This window comes from Struthio camelus, chromosome 20 (assembly GCF_040807025.1).
Source record: "Struthio camelus isolate bStrCam1 chromosome 20, bStrCam1.hap1, whole genome shotgun sequence".
In the NCBI taxonomy this organism is placed as follows: Eukaryota; Metazoa; Chordata; class Aves; order Struthioniformes; family Struthionidae; genus Struthio; species Struthio camelus.
This window is the reverse complement of record NC_090961.1, coordinates 1159262-1178931: the sequence shown is the minus strand read 5'-3', so window position 1 is coordinate 1178931 and position 19670 is coordinate 1159262. Positions and strand designations below refer to the sequence as shown.

At 40.4% G+C, this 19670-nt stretch overlaps 2 protein-coding genes across 7 annotated transcripts in view; both read right to left on the bottom strand.

Moving 5' to 3' along the window:
- The window catches only part of HSPA5 (heat shock protein family A (Hsp70) member 5), a 339565-nt gene that overhangs the window by 70832 nt on the left and 249063 nt on the right, over window positions 1–19670 (bottom strand). The window lies entirely within an intron of this gene.
- Window positions 1–19670, bottom strand: part of MAPKAP1 (MAPK associated protein 1) — a 111485-nt gene that overhangs the window by 15150 nt on the left and 76665 nt on the right. For 4 of the 6 annotated variants that reach the window (XM_009677634.2, XM_068914556.1, XM_009677636.2 and 1 more), the window contains 2 exons: window positions 12324–12431; window positions 3665–3805 (listed from right to left, as the gene is read on the bottom strand). In XM_009677634.2, the coding sequence (XP_009675929.1) occupies window positions 3665–3805; window positions 12324–12431 (249 nt within the window). The remainder of the gene's footprint in view (window positions 1–3664; window positions 3806–12323; window positions 12432–19670) is intronic. The other 2 variants (XM_068914558.1, XM_068914559.1) reach the window with 1 other exon arrangement.

The window sequence follows — 19670 nt, the reverse complement described above, 5'->3', positions numbered from 1 at the left end:
AGGTTATAGTAATGGCACCAGTTCCCCTCCTCCTTTTCTATTAATCCAACAATGCACTTTGTCATTAAACATATGTCACATCAGAGATATCACATTTCAATTAAGCATTGTATCAAGAGTCTAATTAATACTAGGACTACTAGAACTAGGTAATTTAAGCAGGCTGATAGGGTATCTGGAGCCCATTTTGTTTTGTAATTTAATTTTAAACAGATTATTTAAAACGGGCTTTGTTATTTCACTGTAATAATTAATTATTCAAAACGGCATTTTCTGCAGTTTAAGGAAAATACATGAAGTCGATGATAAAAGTTCTTATTTTCTTACTGAAAAAAGTCAATGCAAATTCTAAAAATAAATGTGCAAATCCTTAGTGCATAAATAACCCTTTCCCCCATCCCTTCCTTAAAAAAAATCACCCCTGGAAACATCCTTTTAAAATGCTCATTGTATGGTCCTACAACTTCAGAATTCACAGTCAGTCAATATTGTTAATGTACCTTGTTAATTTGATAGGATTTGTCAGGTAACTCCACTGGAAAATTATATAAAACTGTTCCAGATGAACAGATGATAGTGACATGAATTAAAGTGATAGAACAATAGTGGAATATAAACCAGAAATGACACCCAAAGTGGCTGTTGATTTATTGCCATCCTGAGTTTGGTTCTGGGCTTCCATGTATATTAGTGCTACAAATCTGGGTCCATTTAGCAGAGAGATGCTCATACATACATCACCAGCTCCTGCTCCAAGCCAAGGTCACTCCCCATTGCATCAATCTTTTCAGCAGAGGCTACTTCACCAAGCATGGATTTTGTAACCATCTCAGATGTAACAGACTTCCTCCTCTTTCATCTTTTTTTTATCATGTAAAATACACTTTAACTTCTATTATTTTTATCTGCAAATTGTTGCTGTATACTTCATCCATTATTTCTCTATCTCGACATCACTAGCTTAAGCTCACACACATCCAAGGAGCACACTGACAAAGAATGCTGTCTTTTTTGTGTTATTGTTCTCACAATTTGTATGTGTTTACACCTAAAATCAGAACAGTATTAGTATGTGGCTTTTACAGTCTCTGTATCATAGCACAAATTAGTCATTCTAAAAAATCAGGTAAAAATGCTTCCTCTACTATTTTTTTTAAATTCATTCGTTTTATCAAAAGAAATGTCATAGATATTGTAGTGTAGTAATACCGCTCTGTTCTTGCTTCCTTTGTTGCATCTGCAACGGCCCACCTCTCTTTTTTCCCCCCCAAATACTTGCGAGCAGTGATTTTCCTAGTCTATATGTTTCCTTTAATTTTGATAATGTGGTACATAAGCAAATATATCTTATTCCTTCACAACATGACTGAACCTAGCTAGAAATGTTGACAATAATACCATATGTGCATTACAATGTGACATGAGCTAAACATAAAACCCCAGACCCTGAAACTGCTATGGCTAAAGCTTTCAGCTGTAATAAAAACCATCACTCAAAGGGTGGTCACTTATCCCCTTGTTATTTGCATAACTCCTTTTACTATCAAGAAGAACTACACACCAGTGCTTCGAAGACTGAGCTCACTCCAAAATTTTTAGTACGCTTGACCTCAAACTCAATTATAAGGCCTCAAACTGCTAAAATGTTTCAAAAGGTACCAATATGCAAACAGTAATTCCCAAACGTGGCTTACATCATTGTTATCTGCTCTATGCAACTGAAATAGAATAGAACGCAGAATCTATTCAAATTAAATAAGTAATATTCTTAGGTATTAACAATGTATCAGCCAACTGGGCAGAATGGAAATAAATTATGCTAAGTTTTCTTCTCCACTGCTTCTGGGTTCTGTCATATTTAAACATCCTTCTTGTTAAACCTGTGAAACTGGCACTCCCCCCAAAAACCACATGGATGTTTTCAGTGAAACCACTGAATAGTCCCGTGTGTTTCAGCCAGCTGGATGGCAGACATGTTCCCGCACTGCTACCAAGATAATCAATACTGCCAATAAGGGAGCCATCTAATGACTTTAGATTCTCACTGCCCTCTTCCAGAAAAACTGTCACTTTTCTACTGCTGTTACACAAAACTAAGGACAGATTAAAAAAGGTACAAAGAGAAGTCTTTGTAACTGACCGCTGTTAAACTGACACACAATGTCTCCCAAACCATAGCTACTGATAAGCAATGAAAAAATATCAGACATAATTTTTTACATTTCAGATTCTACGGAGAGGTCTGTCACTCGCAGAAGATTAACACATTTAACACTCAGCAGCATTAATCCCAGTAGCACCTCAATGCTTATTTTAACAGCATTGCTTGTTCAGTATCATAAAAAAATTCCAGAGGAAAAACAGCAATATACAATTCTTATGACTATTTAGCGCATTTGATGCTGTCCATTTGCCCAGACCTTGGATACCTCACTGGGAGTTCTTTGATTTGTAAAAAATAATTAGAATATAAAAATCACATTGTTACTGTACTGCCATCTAAAATATACATTTTCGTAGGGTGTTATAAAGGGGAGATTTTATGGTCCTTACACTAGTGGACAGGGTCAGCTCCTTCACTGCTAAACAAGTTAGGCCATTTGTTTCATTTAACAGCTATTCTCCCTTAACCATTTATCTTTAGCAATCTGTCATGACCTTTTCAAGCTCTCATTTCTGACAGTTTCCAGATACAGTGAGTCAAACTTCACTGGAAGCAAACTATCACACACAGATAGTTTCCTCAGGAGCAGAAAACATGCCTAACACTGTCCTGCTTCAACACCAGCATATAAATCCTTCCTTAACAAGACAGTTCAAAATAAACAAAAAAGTCTCCTACGTACAAATTTTAGAGACATATTCTTTTATATGTGCTTAAGGATGGAATAACGAAAAGAGTGAGCTGACAATAATAACAGACAGTGCTATAGTTTAACAATTCTACTGAATTCCACAGAATAAACATATTTTGTAAACATTTCAGCTCTTAATATTTTACTGCTGAATCACTTCTTTATGGAAGGTATTTGCAGGAATGTCACAGGTCACTTACCAATGCATCATTAATCAAATTTTCACAATTTTAACACAAATATAAAAAGCCATTCAATCATTTTAAAACAGTAATGGGGCTTTTATAATTCAAGATTCTGTCATCCCTTGGCCTCCAGGTTTTCAAAAGCATTCAGAAAGCTCACAGGGACAATATAAAACCCTTAGAGAATGCTAGTTATTTTTTGTTCCGCCTCAAAATTCTACTTGGTCATGACAATCTTTCAGCCTCAGAAAAAGGAGAAATCTCATCCTTCCTAACTGTGCGTAGTCTCATTTAAAAATAACGAAACCGTTGGCAAGAAGCTTTCCATTAAGAAGCCTAGATCAAAAAAAAAGAGATGGAGTCATTAGGTAATGGCCTTCTTGCAGAAGAAATACATGCTCGCTGATTGTGGATAATAAAAATACTCAAATATTTTCAACTGAAAGCAATCTTTTTAACTGCTGAAAGGCTAACAGCCCTACTAAGTGATGCGCTCCACTGTAAAACAGACCAACAGGAGAACGACTGCTTTAAAAAATGCCCGCGATGGACAGCTAGCTGTTGGAGATGCCGAAGGTTTGAACTTTTCCATTCTCCTAAGCATTACAGCACAGATTGATTTACCTAACTGAACATCGGTGGTGAATCGAAGCCTATGGATCATGCTGACTTTGAAGGACTTGTAATGGTGGCTGCTAAGCATATCCTGAACGGTAGCTATATCGATTTGAGGGTCTTCCTCTGAGATCTCTTCTCCTCTTGAACCTGCAAAACAACCCAACAGTAATTAGCAATAGGTTTAAAACACGGCACACAGCTAAGCTAACATACGAGTACGGTCATGGCGTTTGCAACTGTTTGCAGCTTGCAGTAAGGTTTAAGACAAACTATGAGGACTGCTTGCTGATTTGTTTAAGAAAGAACAAAACATTCAGGGTCCGTGTGTCTGGGCGCATGGAAGTCTCACATTCCATCCAAAACTAACATCGTTAAATCTTTCTGCAACATTTCAATATAAATTTGTGTCCCACACGAAGAGCTATGCAACGTCCCAATGACAGACTGTGACACGACAGGAGACGTCGGTGGGCCGCAGGCACCCCAGCGGCTGCGCTGGCGTCCCAAAGGGCCCGGGCGCGCTCGCCGCGGGGGCTGCACGCAGCGTGTCACCCCGTGCCCAGGCTGACCAAGGAGAGGCCCTGACCTGGCCAGCGGGAACGTGTCTCAGCTGAGGAGCCCTTTCACCTCCCGCCCTCACCATCCCCAGGGACCGCAGCACTTCCTGGTCCCACCGCATTAGTACAGCTTTCCTGCGTCTCAATAGGTCCCCCTGTGGAGGATTTAACTGAACACTGGCATCTCATTAAAATGTTAGCAATACCTTTCTCCTCGTAATCTCAGGCCTGTGGTAAAAAACACACACTTTTATTTACTGATTAGTATTCTCACTACTACTGCAGGTACTCGCTTTATAAAAGGTAACATCTCATTAAACCAAAATGCCAATTACTGAAAAAATATAACACACTTTAAAGATTTTTACATTTTATGATGTTGGATTAACACCAATTTAAACATTACTACAATGCAATATATAATTTTGCACAGAGTAATTTCTATGCCAGCTGCTAATAAAGCATCTCAGCTCTCAATGATCATTCAGATGCTGTTAGATAAAGTGGTACAAATATGGCTGAAAACTGATCCAGCTTCTTACAGAAGGTACTGAAGAATGACACATTTTGTTTAATACCCCTGCTAATGTGGTCCTAAAAGCTGAATCAACTGCCAGTTCAGAGTGCTAAATTTGCTACGGGAGACTAATGAAAACTTTATATTTTGCTGAAATTTTAATAATGGGCAGACAAGATGGTAGAATTTTAGTATAGGTCTTAAAGCTATAGTATAGCTGGCTAAGAACTTGTCAGTTTTTCTGTACTAATTTTATTTAAGACTTATGCAGTTGGAGCAGCCTCAACACACTAATGGTTCCTGCACTGGCCTTTTCCTCTCCAGGGATGTAAATTCATATCCCATTTGGGGATTTCAGCTCCCGGTGAAGCTAGGGTGAGTTCCCATATGTGGAACCTGCCGACAAGGGGACTGTTTGCCAGGAAAGGCAACAGCTCCCAGGGAGGAAAACCTGGCACTTGTGTCAAATACACACTGTTGATTCAGCAGCAGGCTTCCTCTTAACAGGATAATTCAGAATTTCAGAACTACATCCCATTGGCTTCAGCACACCAAACTGTCAGGGTAATGGCCATAAGCAGAATAAACTTAGGAAAGGAAAAAAATCCTCAGTATTTTTCCAGTTTGCTGAAAGTATTTCCTTTTCTATTTATTAACTCAGTAACAAATTTCCCTGCTTATGATAAAGATCATTCATGCCTGCATTAAAGCAGGGTTAGCGTTTGCTGTTAAATGAGTAAAAATGCTTGTTCAGAGCACATAGTGAAGATCCGCATTTCACAGACATTAGTCACACAAGCTTCCCACCCCGTCCAGAAGGGAACGCGTGACACCGATGCACGCTCCCAGCCTCCCCGCATAGAGCTTCCCGATAGAAGGACGTAAACATTTCTTTTGGGAAGAGGGGACAGGGAAGGGTTAAGTGACAAATTGCACTGTGCCATTTGACTTGAAAAAAAAATTCAAAAAAATCAAATGAAACCGTCTACACCTGAATTTATGCAGAGCCATCTTAACATTGTAACCACTCCATGCTACAGAATGACAAGATAAATTGTAATGGCTCCTTCGGAGACATTACAATGTATTTTGTCAAAGACCCCTGTGTTAATGTCTCTATACTATGGATTATCATAATGTATCATGTCAAACACTCATGCTGCAGTACTTCAAAGGTACACCGAGATATGTCAAACTTTTGGTGCACTTAGCAGCGCCTAGGAAGGCTGCGGCAGGGAGGCGCGGGAAGGGAAAGCAGGACCGCGACGGCCCGGGTGGCCCCAGGAGCAAGCGCAAGCCGGCTAGCGAGCGAAGCGAAGGAGCGCCTTCGACAGACAAAAATTGGTGAAAAAAACAAAAAATAGTGACAGTCACTGTGAGCCCATATAACACAGAAACAGGTCACAGGTGACACAGGTGTAACAAACAGCGTGGACCCTGGTGGCCTCGTCACGCTGCTGGTTGTTCTCAGCTGAGCACGAAGGTAATTAATATTATCGCTAACGAAACGCAGCTCCAGTATTCAGAGAGAATCTGCCTGTGCGAAGCAGCTCCCAGCACTACGGTGCGTTGCTAACTACTTGCTGTCTTCCCCCAGGGAACGGCTGTGTTTTAACGGTGGATAAAGAGACTCTTAGGTCTCCTTCCAGTGAACGGTACCTTATATACTTGGTTTTCAAGTCTAGTGTTTTATATAAAGTGTTAGCACCAACAAAATAATCCGTACCAGTAAGAAATTTGCAAGTAGCACAAAGAAAAGCAACACATTAGCCTCATCCCTGCAGCTCCTGTAAAATGTTCTTAAAACGCTGCATAAGGATTAAGACTCTCAGTGAACCTCCACCAAGCGCTACCTTTGTGCTCCCAACCCTGCTCCTTGGCTTTGAACAAGCCCTAACCTCACCGTCTGCGTTTATTTACCTGTAAAGTGGGCATACTAAATGTCTCCTTTACAAGCCTATTACAAAGCTAAACCATCTCAGATTTCATATTTCCCAATTAAAAGTATTGTAAAGAAAATTAGCAGCCTGTCAGACCATATCCAGGGGAAAAAATTGTCACTGTAACTTAAAATGTGAATACCCTGTCAGCGTTTAAATGGTGTAAGTACTAACTACTGGAGCTGAAGCAAACTGAACAGTAGGGTTTTGCACTGGAAGCATTTCAGATCCTCTGTACATCACACAACCTCTGCTGATTTTGTTTTATGAAGCTTTGTGAATGGATTCAGGTTTACAGAATTTCTGCAGTTGCTGCTCTTGGGAGAGCAGCCAGGAACTCCACCATCAAAACAGATCATCTGTCTGAAGATGGCAAGACACTCAGACCCCTGAGGGTGCACTGGATAATAGCAGTAATATCAGTAACAACAGAGAGAAATGCCCTGCAGGGAAAAACCTGACTGCAGAACTTGGCATATTGCTCTTACCCCTGCAGCTCTGCGCGAACGTCTATGAGACTGAAGGAATTCAACAATGGAGAAAAGAGCCATCTCCAAGAGCTGATTGGAGGAAAAAACATAAAAATATTTTCCACATGCAAGCAGCTGTGAATAAACCTGTCAAATATTTACAGGCCTGTCAGGGTATTTGTAATGGAGATCACAATGTGGCTTTTGAATGTAAAAGCTTCTGCTTGGGAAGACAATCAAGTAAAGTGGCTGCTCCAGGTCTATTATTCAGCCCGAGAGCCCATCCAGCTCCACTGCTCCGAAGGCACAGAGCGACGGTGCCGGCGAGAACAGATTCCAACCCCAGAAGCAAACTCTTTCAAATAATAGCTTGCAGAGGACACGGATACTAAGTTTGCAGTAACCCTTGTATTTTTCCCTTATAGTCTATCTAAATTAGAGAAGATTTACTTTGTGAAAGAAAAATAAAAAGGGAAAAAAGTTGATGTCGTCATATGTGGGAGAAACAGGGCACCAAGGGAGATGCGAATCTGCACAAAGAGCAAAGGACTTCCAATAGGGAGGCATTTCCAGTCTCTGCCCCAAAATAGGATTGCTATTTTTGGAGAAGCGGGGTAGAAAAACCCCTGAGCTGAGCAGGAAAAGAATGGACCAGAGGGAGCGTGCGGCTCTGCCCTGCAAGCCCAAGTTAAGGGAACCAAGTAACGTGGGACACAGCTAAACGAGGAGGCTCTGGATTCTCTGGCATCCTGGGCCCTGCCACGTTTGGTGCCAGGACATCTACCCCGCCTAGGGAGCACGCGCGCGCAGTCAGAATTAAGGTTCGTGATCGGGAGCCCTGTGGCTGCCGCTGGCAGGGGCAGAGCAGCACCCCGTCTCCTAGATAAAACCAGTATAGACTGTAAGGGTGAAGTTGTTCTCACAGATAACACGTTTTCAAATCCTTAAAAATCAAGCCAAACCATGACAACATGTGGTGCTGGAAAGAGAGGATCCTACAACACAGAAGCCATACGTCTTTTTTATCCATCTGATTCATATCATCTCTCCTGTCCCCTTCCTAACACCAGTTACGCCAGAGTTAAATTGTTCTTCAACCCTTTGCTTAAATTGCTTGTGTAGCACAATTGCACAAAAAAGTGAAAACACAGCTTCCTACTTAAAAAAAAAAAAAAAAGGCTGAGCGGTTTCTTCTGCCTGTAGATGCTGAATAAAAAGCAAAAATTATTTCCACGGCCACATAGTTCTACACTTTAAGACAGCCACCTCCCTACGGTGAAGCACTGTGGTGTGTTAGACGTTACAGTTACGGAACTAATTTTCAGTCTCTAGTCTGATGGTCATCCAGAAAATTCACATATTTCTCCGACTGGAAGCAACAACTGAAGCTCTTTACTCTCTCTTTCAACCACTCCCCTTCCCCCCCGCCCCCAGCCCAGTTCGGTATAGAGGTGGTGGTATCTTTGTTCATATACTCAAAAATACTGTGAGAAAATTGTATTTGTAACTCAGTCAACTCTCCTAAGAGCAGATCCCGGTCTTCAGATGCTGAAAGGGACAAACAGCACAGAAACAAGAGGCACCACGAAGCACGAGCTACAGAGCTAAAGCATGGAGGCTTATCCAGAAGGGACTTCTGTAAGCATTTGGGGACATATAAAAAGGACACATTAACAATATCAAAGGTAATACAGAAACATCATACACAGTATGGCTTCTTAAAATATTTAAGACAATAGATATTCAAGTGCCTGAGCCTGTATTTCCTCAATAAAACAACAAAATATAAAGTTAACTCCATTGTAAAAATGTCCCCTTACTACTTTAATGTACTAGTATATTGCTTAATGAAAGTTCTTAATTGTAATTCAATTAATTACATACACAGAGTCCCCAACTACATTTTCCAATAAGACACTGGCTTTGGTACGGGTCTTAAAGGCACTAAACCAATTTTAATATATTAAGACCAATTTCCCTTGAATACTAATTACTATCTAATGATAAAATGAGAAAGAACTTTCTAGAAGTAAGATGGTAAGAATAAAACTAAACTAGCCGTGAAGAGTTTCCTACTTCACATAAAAGCATTTCACATGACAAAGTGCAGGTTTTTAGTTTAAAGATAAATCTCACTGCAAGTTAAAAAGTTCTAAATGCTGGAAACAGTTTATTAGTTTGACTACTATCAGTAAATGCTGGATAGATAAGGGATTTCTCCATATGCATTTCTTAGGAATGAAAAGTTGTTTCATTTAATACTTTGAAATATAAACTTTATATTTCCCCAGAAGAAACTGGCGGCTATTTTACTAGCAGCTGTTTGGCACCGTAAATCACATATACATATATATGAATATGAGAGTATAAAGAGCACATTTTAAAATAATAGCTGTTATAACAGACTTTCTCCCTGACTGGGATAGCTAAGCTAAAAATATTTTAAATAAGACAAAACACACAAAATGGCTATCTCTTTTTGATGTTATGATTTTCAAGTTGTTATTTTATTAATTGTCCAAAATAGTCATAATTTCTATTCTATTTCACCCCAAAAGATCACACCTTAAGCACTACAAAGTCCAATTGCTCCGTGTGTATTGGGAGAACCAGCCCACATACAACGCATGAATTCTGACCGATCTTGGGCACTTTAGTGTCCTTGAGTATCTATGCATGTAGAATTAACTTCATGGGTGTTTCACATACATTCCGGAGCAGGAAGAGGAAGATCACGTCAAACTTACCTGCATGTGGGGGGAGAAAGGATAAGCAGAAGACTTATCCTGCATTCCTGATTGGAGTTTGGTATCACTCCAGAGAACATTCAGTAATAGCAAGGCAGAAAAGATACAGAATACGTGTATGCATTTATTATTTTGCTCAGGTTACTGCCTACCATGAACAAATTAAAATAGTGACTCGCTTTTGAACTGTACAAAGTGTCTGTTTTTATTTCACTGTCATGTGTCCCAAGATTTGGGTGACAAATAGAAGTGTTTGCCAGGGTGGAGACTGAGGGAAGGAAGTGATTATGCTATTGCCGCCTGGGGAGCGTGCAAGGAGGACATGTCGACATTTATGTTAAAAACCTAAAGCAGCAGGGCCATGAGATCCATGAATGGGACAAGAAATCACATCCCACATTACGACACTGCATCAGAAAGGAAATGGCAACTGCTGCAATCTACTAAGCCAAGAGCGCGCGGTCTTCTGGGATGGCCCATGAGGAGTTCAGCTGGGGCCTTCTCATGGCTACAGGACGTTTGCTGTCTGAGGAGCTGGTCGAAGCAACGGTTTTAGAAGCGTGTTGAAGATTGGCTTTAACACAGGCCAGGAGAGCTCAGTAATTAATTAAAAGTATTTGGACTCTACAGCCTCAGTGATATATTTGGTATTTTGTTCTGTTCTGTTCTGCACGGGAGCTTGCTTTTGCATGTCTGTTGCCTAGTCCGGGAGAGAAGAGAAGTTGTCCTTGCACAAGGACTGGGAGGAAAGGTAAAAGTGTTCCTTCAACATTATGATTCACACTTATGTTGAGACGAGGCCTCGAAGCCCTCTTGGAACAGTCTCCACTGCACCACGCCAGGGATGCAGGTTTGGTACTGATGCAGAGTAGGGGGAATACCTCCTGCCAAACCATTACAAATTTATGACCGATTTGCCATCGAAGGAGTGATGCAACCTGAACCTAGTAACTCACAAGAGCTAAGAGCATAAGCAGATACAGCTAAAAGCCACTGTATGGATTCCTCCACAGATTACGAAAATAGGTAAAAGCAGCGTATGCAATCTACTTTGAATTACAGAGTCTAGACAGAAAAATTAGTTCCTTTTAATTGCAATATGCAAAACTTCCAGAAGCATGACTCGTGTTAGTTCAGTAAAAGACATTCTTTTGACTTCAGCTGGCACTTCAATCGATATTTAAGAAAACTCCCTACTTTTCATTGATTACAAATTGATACAAAAAGAACAGCTGGAATGCTGACCTCAAGAAAATTCTGGCTTTTGGAAGAGTGTGACTTGATTAGCAAGGTTCAAATTGCTCTATTTCCTCATGTGCAGCATTTCTTCTACAGTTTTCTCCCGCAGTTTCTTAGAACCATTGTATGAAGAAATGAAGCAGGAGCATCAAGTGTATTCTGGGATCAAGTTCCACCCTACTAAGAGTGGCAGCCAAAACTGTAAGCGTTTCATCTCAGCTCCTGACATACTACTAGAAAACTCGTTGCAGTTTATGTGTCTCAGCTTTGCTACTCCTTAAATGGGAGCAAAATCTATAACTTGCCCCTGTAATTAGCAGTTCCTTCAGGGATGCTCCATTGTCTTTCAAAGATAAAACAAGAAATGCTAAACATAAATGGAAGGGTCTAATTTTTGTAAAGAGAGAAAAAATTCTACTTTTTGAAATAGGCTCTTACTGCCATTGTTTGCAGCAAATCCTCTGAGCATAGGCTTAACTGAGAACATGGATACTACCAGTTTTCCTCATTAGTACAATCAAAATTTTGATAGAAGAATTAAAATTAAAATGAGAAAGAAACAAAACAGGGAGCCAAACTGTTGGAAAGAATGAAGGATGGACCAAAATGGTACAGACAACAAACACAGATCTATGTTAAATTTCTTTTTTGTAAGTTTCATATAATTCCTTGTAAAGAAATAAATAAGGGAACAACATTAGAACCATTAAAACAATAAAAGAATAAAAGCATTTTAGTATAGCTGGAGAGAAAATTAATTGTCTTGTACTTTAAAAATCATCACAGTGCTCTACTTATATCTGCATGGTTAATTTCTGTAAATGCCACAAAAAAATTCAGTTGTTCTAACAGCAATATTGACATGGCAAAATATACTGCAGACCAATTACTTTATTCACTAAATAGTGCCTGCATATTTCAAGTGTTTTTCAGGGTTGGTCATAACTTTGCAGAGGAGAGTTTAACAGAAAAAGATTAATCATGAAGTGATAAACAGGATGCAGACTATTTACTAAAAGGTATGAAATCAATCATTTCCCTTTGGAATATTCTTTTGGCACAACTGAAAAGTGCCTTAGGAAAGAGAGTCTCGTCAAAACTTACTTGCCCAGACAGTACAGTTTGTATTCCAAAATACATAACTTATGTGAGTTTAAGCAGTTTACAAGAGCAAAAGTGAAAAGGGCAAACATACTGTTCTCTCGGACAAGGCAGAATTCCAAAGTGCTCTGGCTCTCCAAGGTACAGTCTAAATCTACGGGGACATTAGGTTCACTCTGCTTCTCCAGCCGATACTGAGGACCTGAAACATAAAGTAACTTGTAAAATTATCCGTTTTCTAACAAGGTGATGGTTTATCACATTCTATCAATGTGAGGATATTTGTACTCTACAAGCAAAGCAGGTAGATGTTTAGGTTTTAAAGCTCTTTTCCAAAGGGAAGGACCATATAATAAAAAGGTGGAGGATGGTCTGCATGAAAACAAAACGTTCCCTTCATCTTCAGCTGTCTAACAAGGACAAAAAATTCTCATAAACACTTCCATACTATTCCTATATTAAATATCATGCCCATGTTGCAGGACAGGTGACACTGCTTGCTGCAAGAAATTTCTACTCAGATCTTGATGTATGTATGTATTGTATTACTCGGGCACCTTTCCCTATATAAAAAAAGTAAATTGCATTTGTTCCCCTTTGCTCTGCCCTCTTTATATTATGAAAAGAGGACTGCTGTGAATGTTCCCCAGCTCGTTATTTGCTCAGCACTGAAGGACTCTCCCCTGCTGCCTGGAAGACGAAGCATATTCTGAAGGGAAGGCAGATGTGCTGCAGCACAGCTGAACTACTCGCATCCAAAGATGAAGAGCGTTACTTCACTTCTCTCAGTGCGTTGCTCTCCCAGCTTGGAAAAAAGAGGCGTGGGCTCGACCAAACATGCATTCACACCCTCCACAGATGTGAAAAAGCCTAGAGAAGTTCAGTTGTCCGGAGAAGGCGATTATTGACTTAAGCAGAACATGGCAAGACACAGTGGCGCCTGCGCGCAGCACTGAAATACCTGGGAATGAAAACATGCCTTCTTTTGTAAATTTTTTTTATTAATTATGCTTTGTCTTGAAAATCAGTTCCGTGATATTTGATTTGGCTACTTCTACCTCTGCCAAGGGTGTACTTCTTAAAAGCTTGTACTCCTAAGGCTTGGGAGGTGAGGATTTCCTTCAGACACTAGCAGTGGTGACTGGTACCAGTTTCCACTCGAGATAATGCAACAGAGTGATTCGTTAGCAGAGGTGCCCAGTTCTAGGTAACAGGTCTGATGCTAGATGGCATTTGATGTCGCCTAGCAACTTAACAGCTGCAAGAAGCATAAAGAGTCACAGACATAACGAATTTGATCTTTTCCCAGAGAGCTGTATTGTATTAAAATTTTATCTGCTAAATATCAAAGAAATACACTTCACAGAACTAAATCAGATATAAACGTGTACAGATGCTGTTACTTCAAGTGAATTATTTTCTAAGATATTTTATTTATCTATAGTTTTTTTTCACGATTCATGTGTCGATCTCTTTTTTCTCAAATTAAATCACCGAAGGAAAGATGACACTGCTTACAAAACCCGACTTCCAACTACAGAAAATGTATTAAAAATTCGTATTATAAAAGTAAGGACATAGTCCTTTTTTTCCTTCTTAAAATCGTCTAGTTCAATAGATTCTTACGTTGGAATTAAAAAAAAAAAGCACTAACAAAAAGTTCTAGGACTGCTGTCTTAACAGCTTATAGGACCAGGACACAGAAGAACGAAAAGATTAATTTAGATAAGCTGAACTACATATGGGAACACGGACAGAAGAAAAACCACTTCCAAAGGCCTGATTCCTGATTTAGGGGAAAAGGAGGGAGGCAGCACCACTGAGGATGTGTCTCCCCGGGGGACTTGGAGCGAATCGCCGAGAAAAACCGAGCGAGGAGGCAGGCACGGCACGGCACGGCACGGCACGCGCCATCCCCTCCAGCCCTTGCAAACCCTGTTACTAAAGACATTCTTGGAGGTGTTAATTTCTGAGGCAGACTTCTGAAGACAATATTCTTTTAATCAGTTCTAGCTGCTGGCTGGGCCAGGCTTTAAACATCGGTCCTCACGCTAGAGGAAAGGGAACTGCTTCTAACCCCTGCTCTGCGAGCAATATCCTCAGCGCAGGCGGCCTGGCCAGGGAGAAAGCCACCAGTAACACCCGTTTTCTCCAGGGCACTGTAAAGAGCACTTACCCTACTAGGCTAAATAAATACCTCAAAAATTTTAAGTAACACAAAGCATATTTAAATAGGTCTTAATATAACAAAATAGCTAGAAATGAAATAATGACATCTATGTCTTCTTTATTAGTATTTAAAATATTTCTGAATGCTTTCCTGACTTTGAATCATGATAGTATATGATGAAATATTTAAAACAAAAAAATTAAGTATTTTAGCCTCAGATGGCATGCCTAAGAGATGGAATTTGTTAGCCAATTAATTTTAAATTTACTACAGCAGACTTTCAATTATGGCTTCTCATTTCGTTTCCCCAGAAGTCACGCGAAGAGCATGCTGCACGCTCCGAGTGCATTCTGCTCTTGAAGGAGAACATTATTTTTCTGTGAAATGGAGTTTCCTTCTTCCTCATGACTTGGAGAACAGCTACAGAGCTGGCTTTTTGCAGGCCGCAGGAGGAAAGCCCAGCTCCTCCCTCTGCGCCCGGCACCAGCAGCGGCTGCACACAGAGCTGGCTCTGAGCATTTATAAAACAAACCGCACTTCCAGAAACAGCAGGCATCTCTCATAAGCGCAAACAGCAAAAACCCTGTATATGCACAGCACCATCTTTCCCCCTCTCTCAACTACTGGAAATGTGATTCAAAATTTGAAATAAAGAACAGAGGCCTGGCTAGTTAGGCAGAAGTAAAATATACTGAATTATAGAAGAGTATCAAAGTAATAAATCAATTCGTATTTGAAAACTGCTGTAGGTTTTAAAACTTGCAAGGACAACAGAATCAATGACAGCAAAACCTACTCACTTTGTCTGCTTGTAGAAAATACTTTCCAGCACTTCCAAGCCAACATCCAAATGCTAAATTATATCCAGAAAGGACAAAGCCAGTAGAATTGTTGGTTCTAATCCGAATTCTGCATTACTGGTATTCTCCTACCAAATACGTAACTCCAAACGTTTCTGACACAAAGCCTCTTGCCCTGGCAAGAGCCTAGAGATCAGTACCACCAGCGACAGCCATCCGCTGACCTCAATACTCGAATCCTTCAGCAAAACGCCCGCACTACTTTGTGTCTCAACGCCTTAGTTATTCCATTTCTACTTCCCCACCCCAAAACCATGCAAAATCAAAATAAAGGAAGTAGCAACACTAGGCCATCTTGGCAATGTCAGCACTTGCGCAGGCCGCTCCTGAGCACGGTGCAGCTGACGCCCTCGTGCACCTTTTCCACTTACCTCCTTCTCAATCACCCTTTCCTCGAGTCTTACTGCATTGTTACACAGGTGTCTTCTTAGGTTGCCCAGAACACTTGTATTATGAGCTGAGTAAATCAATTTTACAATTAATACAATTTTCTTTCATTTGCTTAATGCTGTATAAAATACATGCTGCAGGGGGAACCAGCAACTAGCCACACACCATTCTCCCCCATGAAAGAGAGAGATGTAGTTGTCTCTTAATTTTTTAAGATAGTGAGATTAGGTAAAAAGACAGACATACGTGGTACAGAAGCTTTACAATTACTGCTGAATCATAACACAACACCAAGGGGACCCAGTTAAGAAGAGGTGTGCAGCAGTGGTTTATCCTTTCTCCTTGTGCCCTCAGGCTCCATCAGCTGGATCCATTTAAAAGAAGAAAATGAAATATCTCAGAAACAATTCTCATTCTACTTAATACATTTCCTGCCATCCTGCAGAAAGCTTTTAGTGATCATAACCTTCAACACAACCACGCCAATACAAAAAACATGATTTTATCTGAAGCAACTTGAGAATTCTGTGATCACATAAATCACCCAAACTGTTTTCATGCAGTTTGTGGCCAGATTGTACTAACCACCTGTTAATAAACTAATGACACAGAGCAACAGGTTAGCAATTGAGGTAGGCAACTTTTGTATGAATAATTCCGTTAAAATAGAAAATATTGTGAAATTCATTAAAAAGTGTAAATAGATTTTTAAATAGTATCTACTCTTAAATAATATACTTAAGATACCTGTACACATTAACATGACCTTTACTTCACAACAGATGAAAAATTAGGGTAATTCTGTGGAGGAGTTCTACTACCAGACTTCTCCCACAGGTTCAAATGATGTAATTTCAGTAGAAATACTATGCAATTTAATGGCACCCAAACAGATTGCTGCTCTGGGAATTTCAGTGAAATTCCGAGTGCTAACGCCAAAGCTGGATTTTACGGGTTTCTGTAACCTGACGCCATGCTCCATACAGGGGTAAAAGAAACCTTTCTGCCGTTGGCCCAGGGCAGCGAAGCGCTCCTGGCGCTCAGGTCAGCGAGCAGGACCCTCCCGTCGCTCCCACCCAGCTGTGTCGGCTGGGGCTGCCACACAGCGCTGCTCGTCCCCGCAGGGAGGGGGACTGAATCACCTGTACTGTGTTCCACCACCAGGCTAGAAGCTGGTGTGGAATGGAAGTTACCAGGGCAAAATATCCAGAAGATAAAACTAACGAATAAAAATCCCTACTCCAGTTCTGTCATTTTGTCAGAAATATTTGGAGGGAGATACTGGTGATGGGGCAAAGCAAGCAGGCCTTGGAAAAACACATCTTCATGTGTCTAGAGAGGAAGGAATGAACCAAAACAGCAGTCTAAAATGGCCAAAAATTGATGAAAGAAAAGTGGTTATGCCATCAAGCAACCCCCTTCTCCTCAAACACTGGAAGTCATTTGCTCAGGGCCTGGCAGACACCCCCAGGCTAAGCTCTAGCAGAAGGTGTGAAAGCTGGGCCCCTTTTTCAGCGGATTTGGTAGCCACGCGGCGTTAGGCAGATCAACGTTCTCATTTCTTGGACCACACTACTGGTAAAACGCCCTGCAAGGAGCAGCAAATGTCTAAACCACATACTGCACATACTACCAGCAGTAGTGTACACTGCTACAGCAATTTCTCTCTTCTGGATTTTTTAGTATACTGACAGACTAACAGCTGCTGAGAAACGAGGCTAACTCCAACAGACAGAACTACTTGTTTCCCAAGCCGTGCTCTGCACATCTTGATCCCATGCGCAAGCTTGCATGCCTCACGCGCAGACAGGCTTTTCAGTTGTGCACATCCCTTCCAGTTAAAAAGCCCATAAGTGGCTGGTTTCTGCTTACAGCTATCTACTGTAGTTCATTATTTCAAGATATCCCTTAAAACAGAGGAAGGTTTATCAGGAATTAAAAACAAACAAGAAAACAAACCCAAACACGACACTCCACAACCTTATTTTCCTGTGGCGCAACACAAATGCGGCCCAGGGAGAGTCACACAGCATAATCAAATTAAACAATACTCTTACAAAAGGGGAACGGCCGTCCGCATAGCAACAAACCAATTCTGTTGCCCATTTCAGCTACAAAGCCTTCAGAATGGGGTTTTGAAAGCATGACCCATCAGTTCTAATTTTTAAAACTTATCCTTTCAGTCAAGACTAGAAAAAGGCCCATTCCAACTTTTATCTTCACTACAAAGTGCTGTTATCTTGGGCTGATGTCAGGAGCTCTATCTCTCTTTCTGCTGACAAGCAGAGACGAGAGAGATAAGATTGGGAACGAATCTCACTTCTCTGAGTAAATAAATAATCAATACTCATCTAAATGTAAATGAGAAAGTATCCCCCTCTGATAACAGGGCTCTTATCAAACAGCCAATTTTCTACAGACATTTGGCCTCAACCAAATCACCATCATTCAGCCCCAGCCTAATGGCTAAAAATCGTAACTAAATTGAACCGATCACCAGAGATCAACTAAGTTCAGCCATGGCTACTACGGGTTCAAATGTTTGGAATGCAATTTTTCCCCCATTAACTTTCAATAGCAATGAAGAATACCACGGTCAGGGGTTGAATCCGCACAATAAACAAACACTAACACTCCAAAAGAAAAAAAGGCTTTAAACAAAAACCACCAAACAAAACTCATTTCAATCTGCAAACAAGTTAGTAGTATAAAATGGGGATTACATAAAGATTTAGCTCAATACTTGAATCTTTGTGGCGTTGTCAAACCTAAACTAGACTAAAAAGATCAGCATAAACAAAAAAACATGGTTTAAAATTTTCTATAGCATTAGTCTCTGCAACACCCACCACTGTGTCCTTCCTCTTTACCTTTCGTCTTTGCCTCGCTCTCCTGAGCTCCTCTAAATTCTCACAAAAGCCCCGGCTAAAGCTATGCTCTTTCTCCACTGCTTCTGCTTCCTTTATTGCCTATGCATGTCTAAAGCACTTCTGAACCCCTTTATATTTCCAATTTCCGTAATATTCTAAGGCAGGGAGTTCCACAATTTATTGCCCTGTGTGAGAAAGTGAATCCCCTTTTGTTTCAAAAATCATTGCCGACCCATTTCTTTTGGTTCCATGTAGTTCTTGTTTTACGAAGAACAGAAATAATGCTGTCCCTATTTACACTTCTACCACATACACTTCATAGACTTCTCTTTTATCCCAGTCACGTCTTTTCCAAACTAGCAAAGACCTGCTCCGCTTAGCACCTACTCCTCATTTCACACGTCTGATCTGTTTTCAAACTCATTCATTTCTGTATCTTTTTAGTTCTATAATATCCTTTTTGAGATAAAACACAACAATTGACATGTGGGCACATCATGATTTATGCAGTAGTATAATAATGCTTTCTGTTTTGTTCTCTATTTCTTTCTTAATTTCAATTTGTCTTTCTAACTGCTCCTAAGCACCGAGCTGAAGTGTTTAGAGAACTATCTGCAATGACTCCAAGATCTTTCTCTTCACTGATAGAAGGTAATTACGTTGCTTTTCACCATGTATATTATTTTGCACTCATTGACACTGAATTCCCTCTCCCATTTTTTTTGCCCTGTCTCTCAGCATTGTGAGATACTTCTGCAGTGCTTCACAGGCAGCTTTTATTTGTACTAGTCTCACTTTTTTTGTATCAACAGCACATTTCGTCACATCAGCATTCACCTCCTTTTTCACACCACGCATTAGCTGAATAATGCGGGTTCTACCAATTCCACTGGAACTCCACCAGTAACCTAGTTACTAATAACGGAGGGCCATTATTCCTATTCTTTGTTTTCTGTCTTTTAATCAATTATTAATCCATGTGAGGATCCTCCTTCTCATCCTGTGACAGCTTAATTGCTTTATGAGCCTTTGTAAAATCTTTTCGGAAGTCCATGCATGCTATATAAAACGCATCATCCTTATTCAGAGGGTCTCTGACTTCTTCAAAGACTGCTCACAGGTTTGTGAGGTACAACTTCCTCTACAAAAAC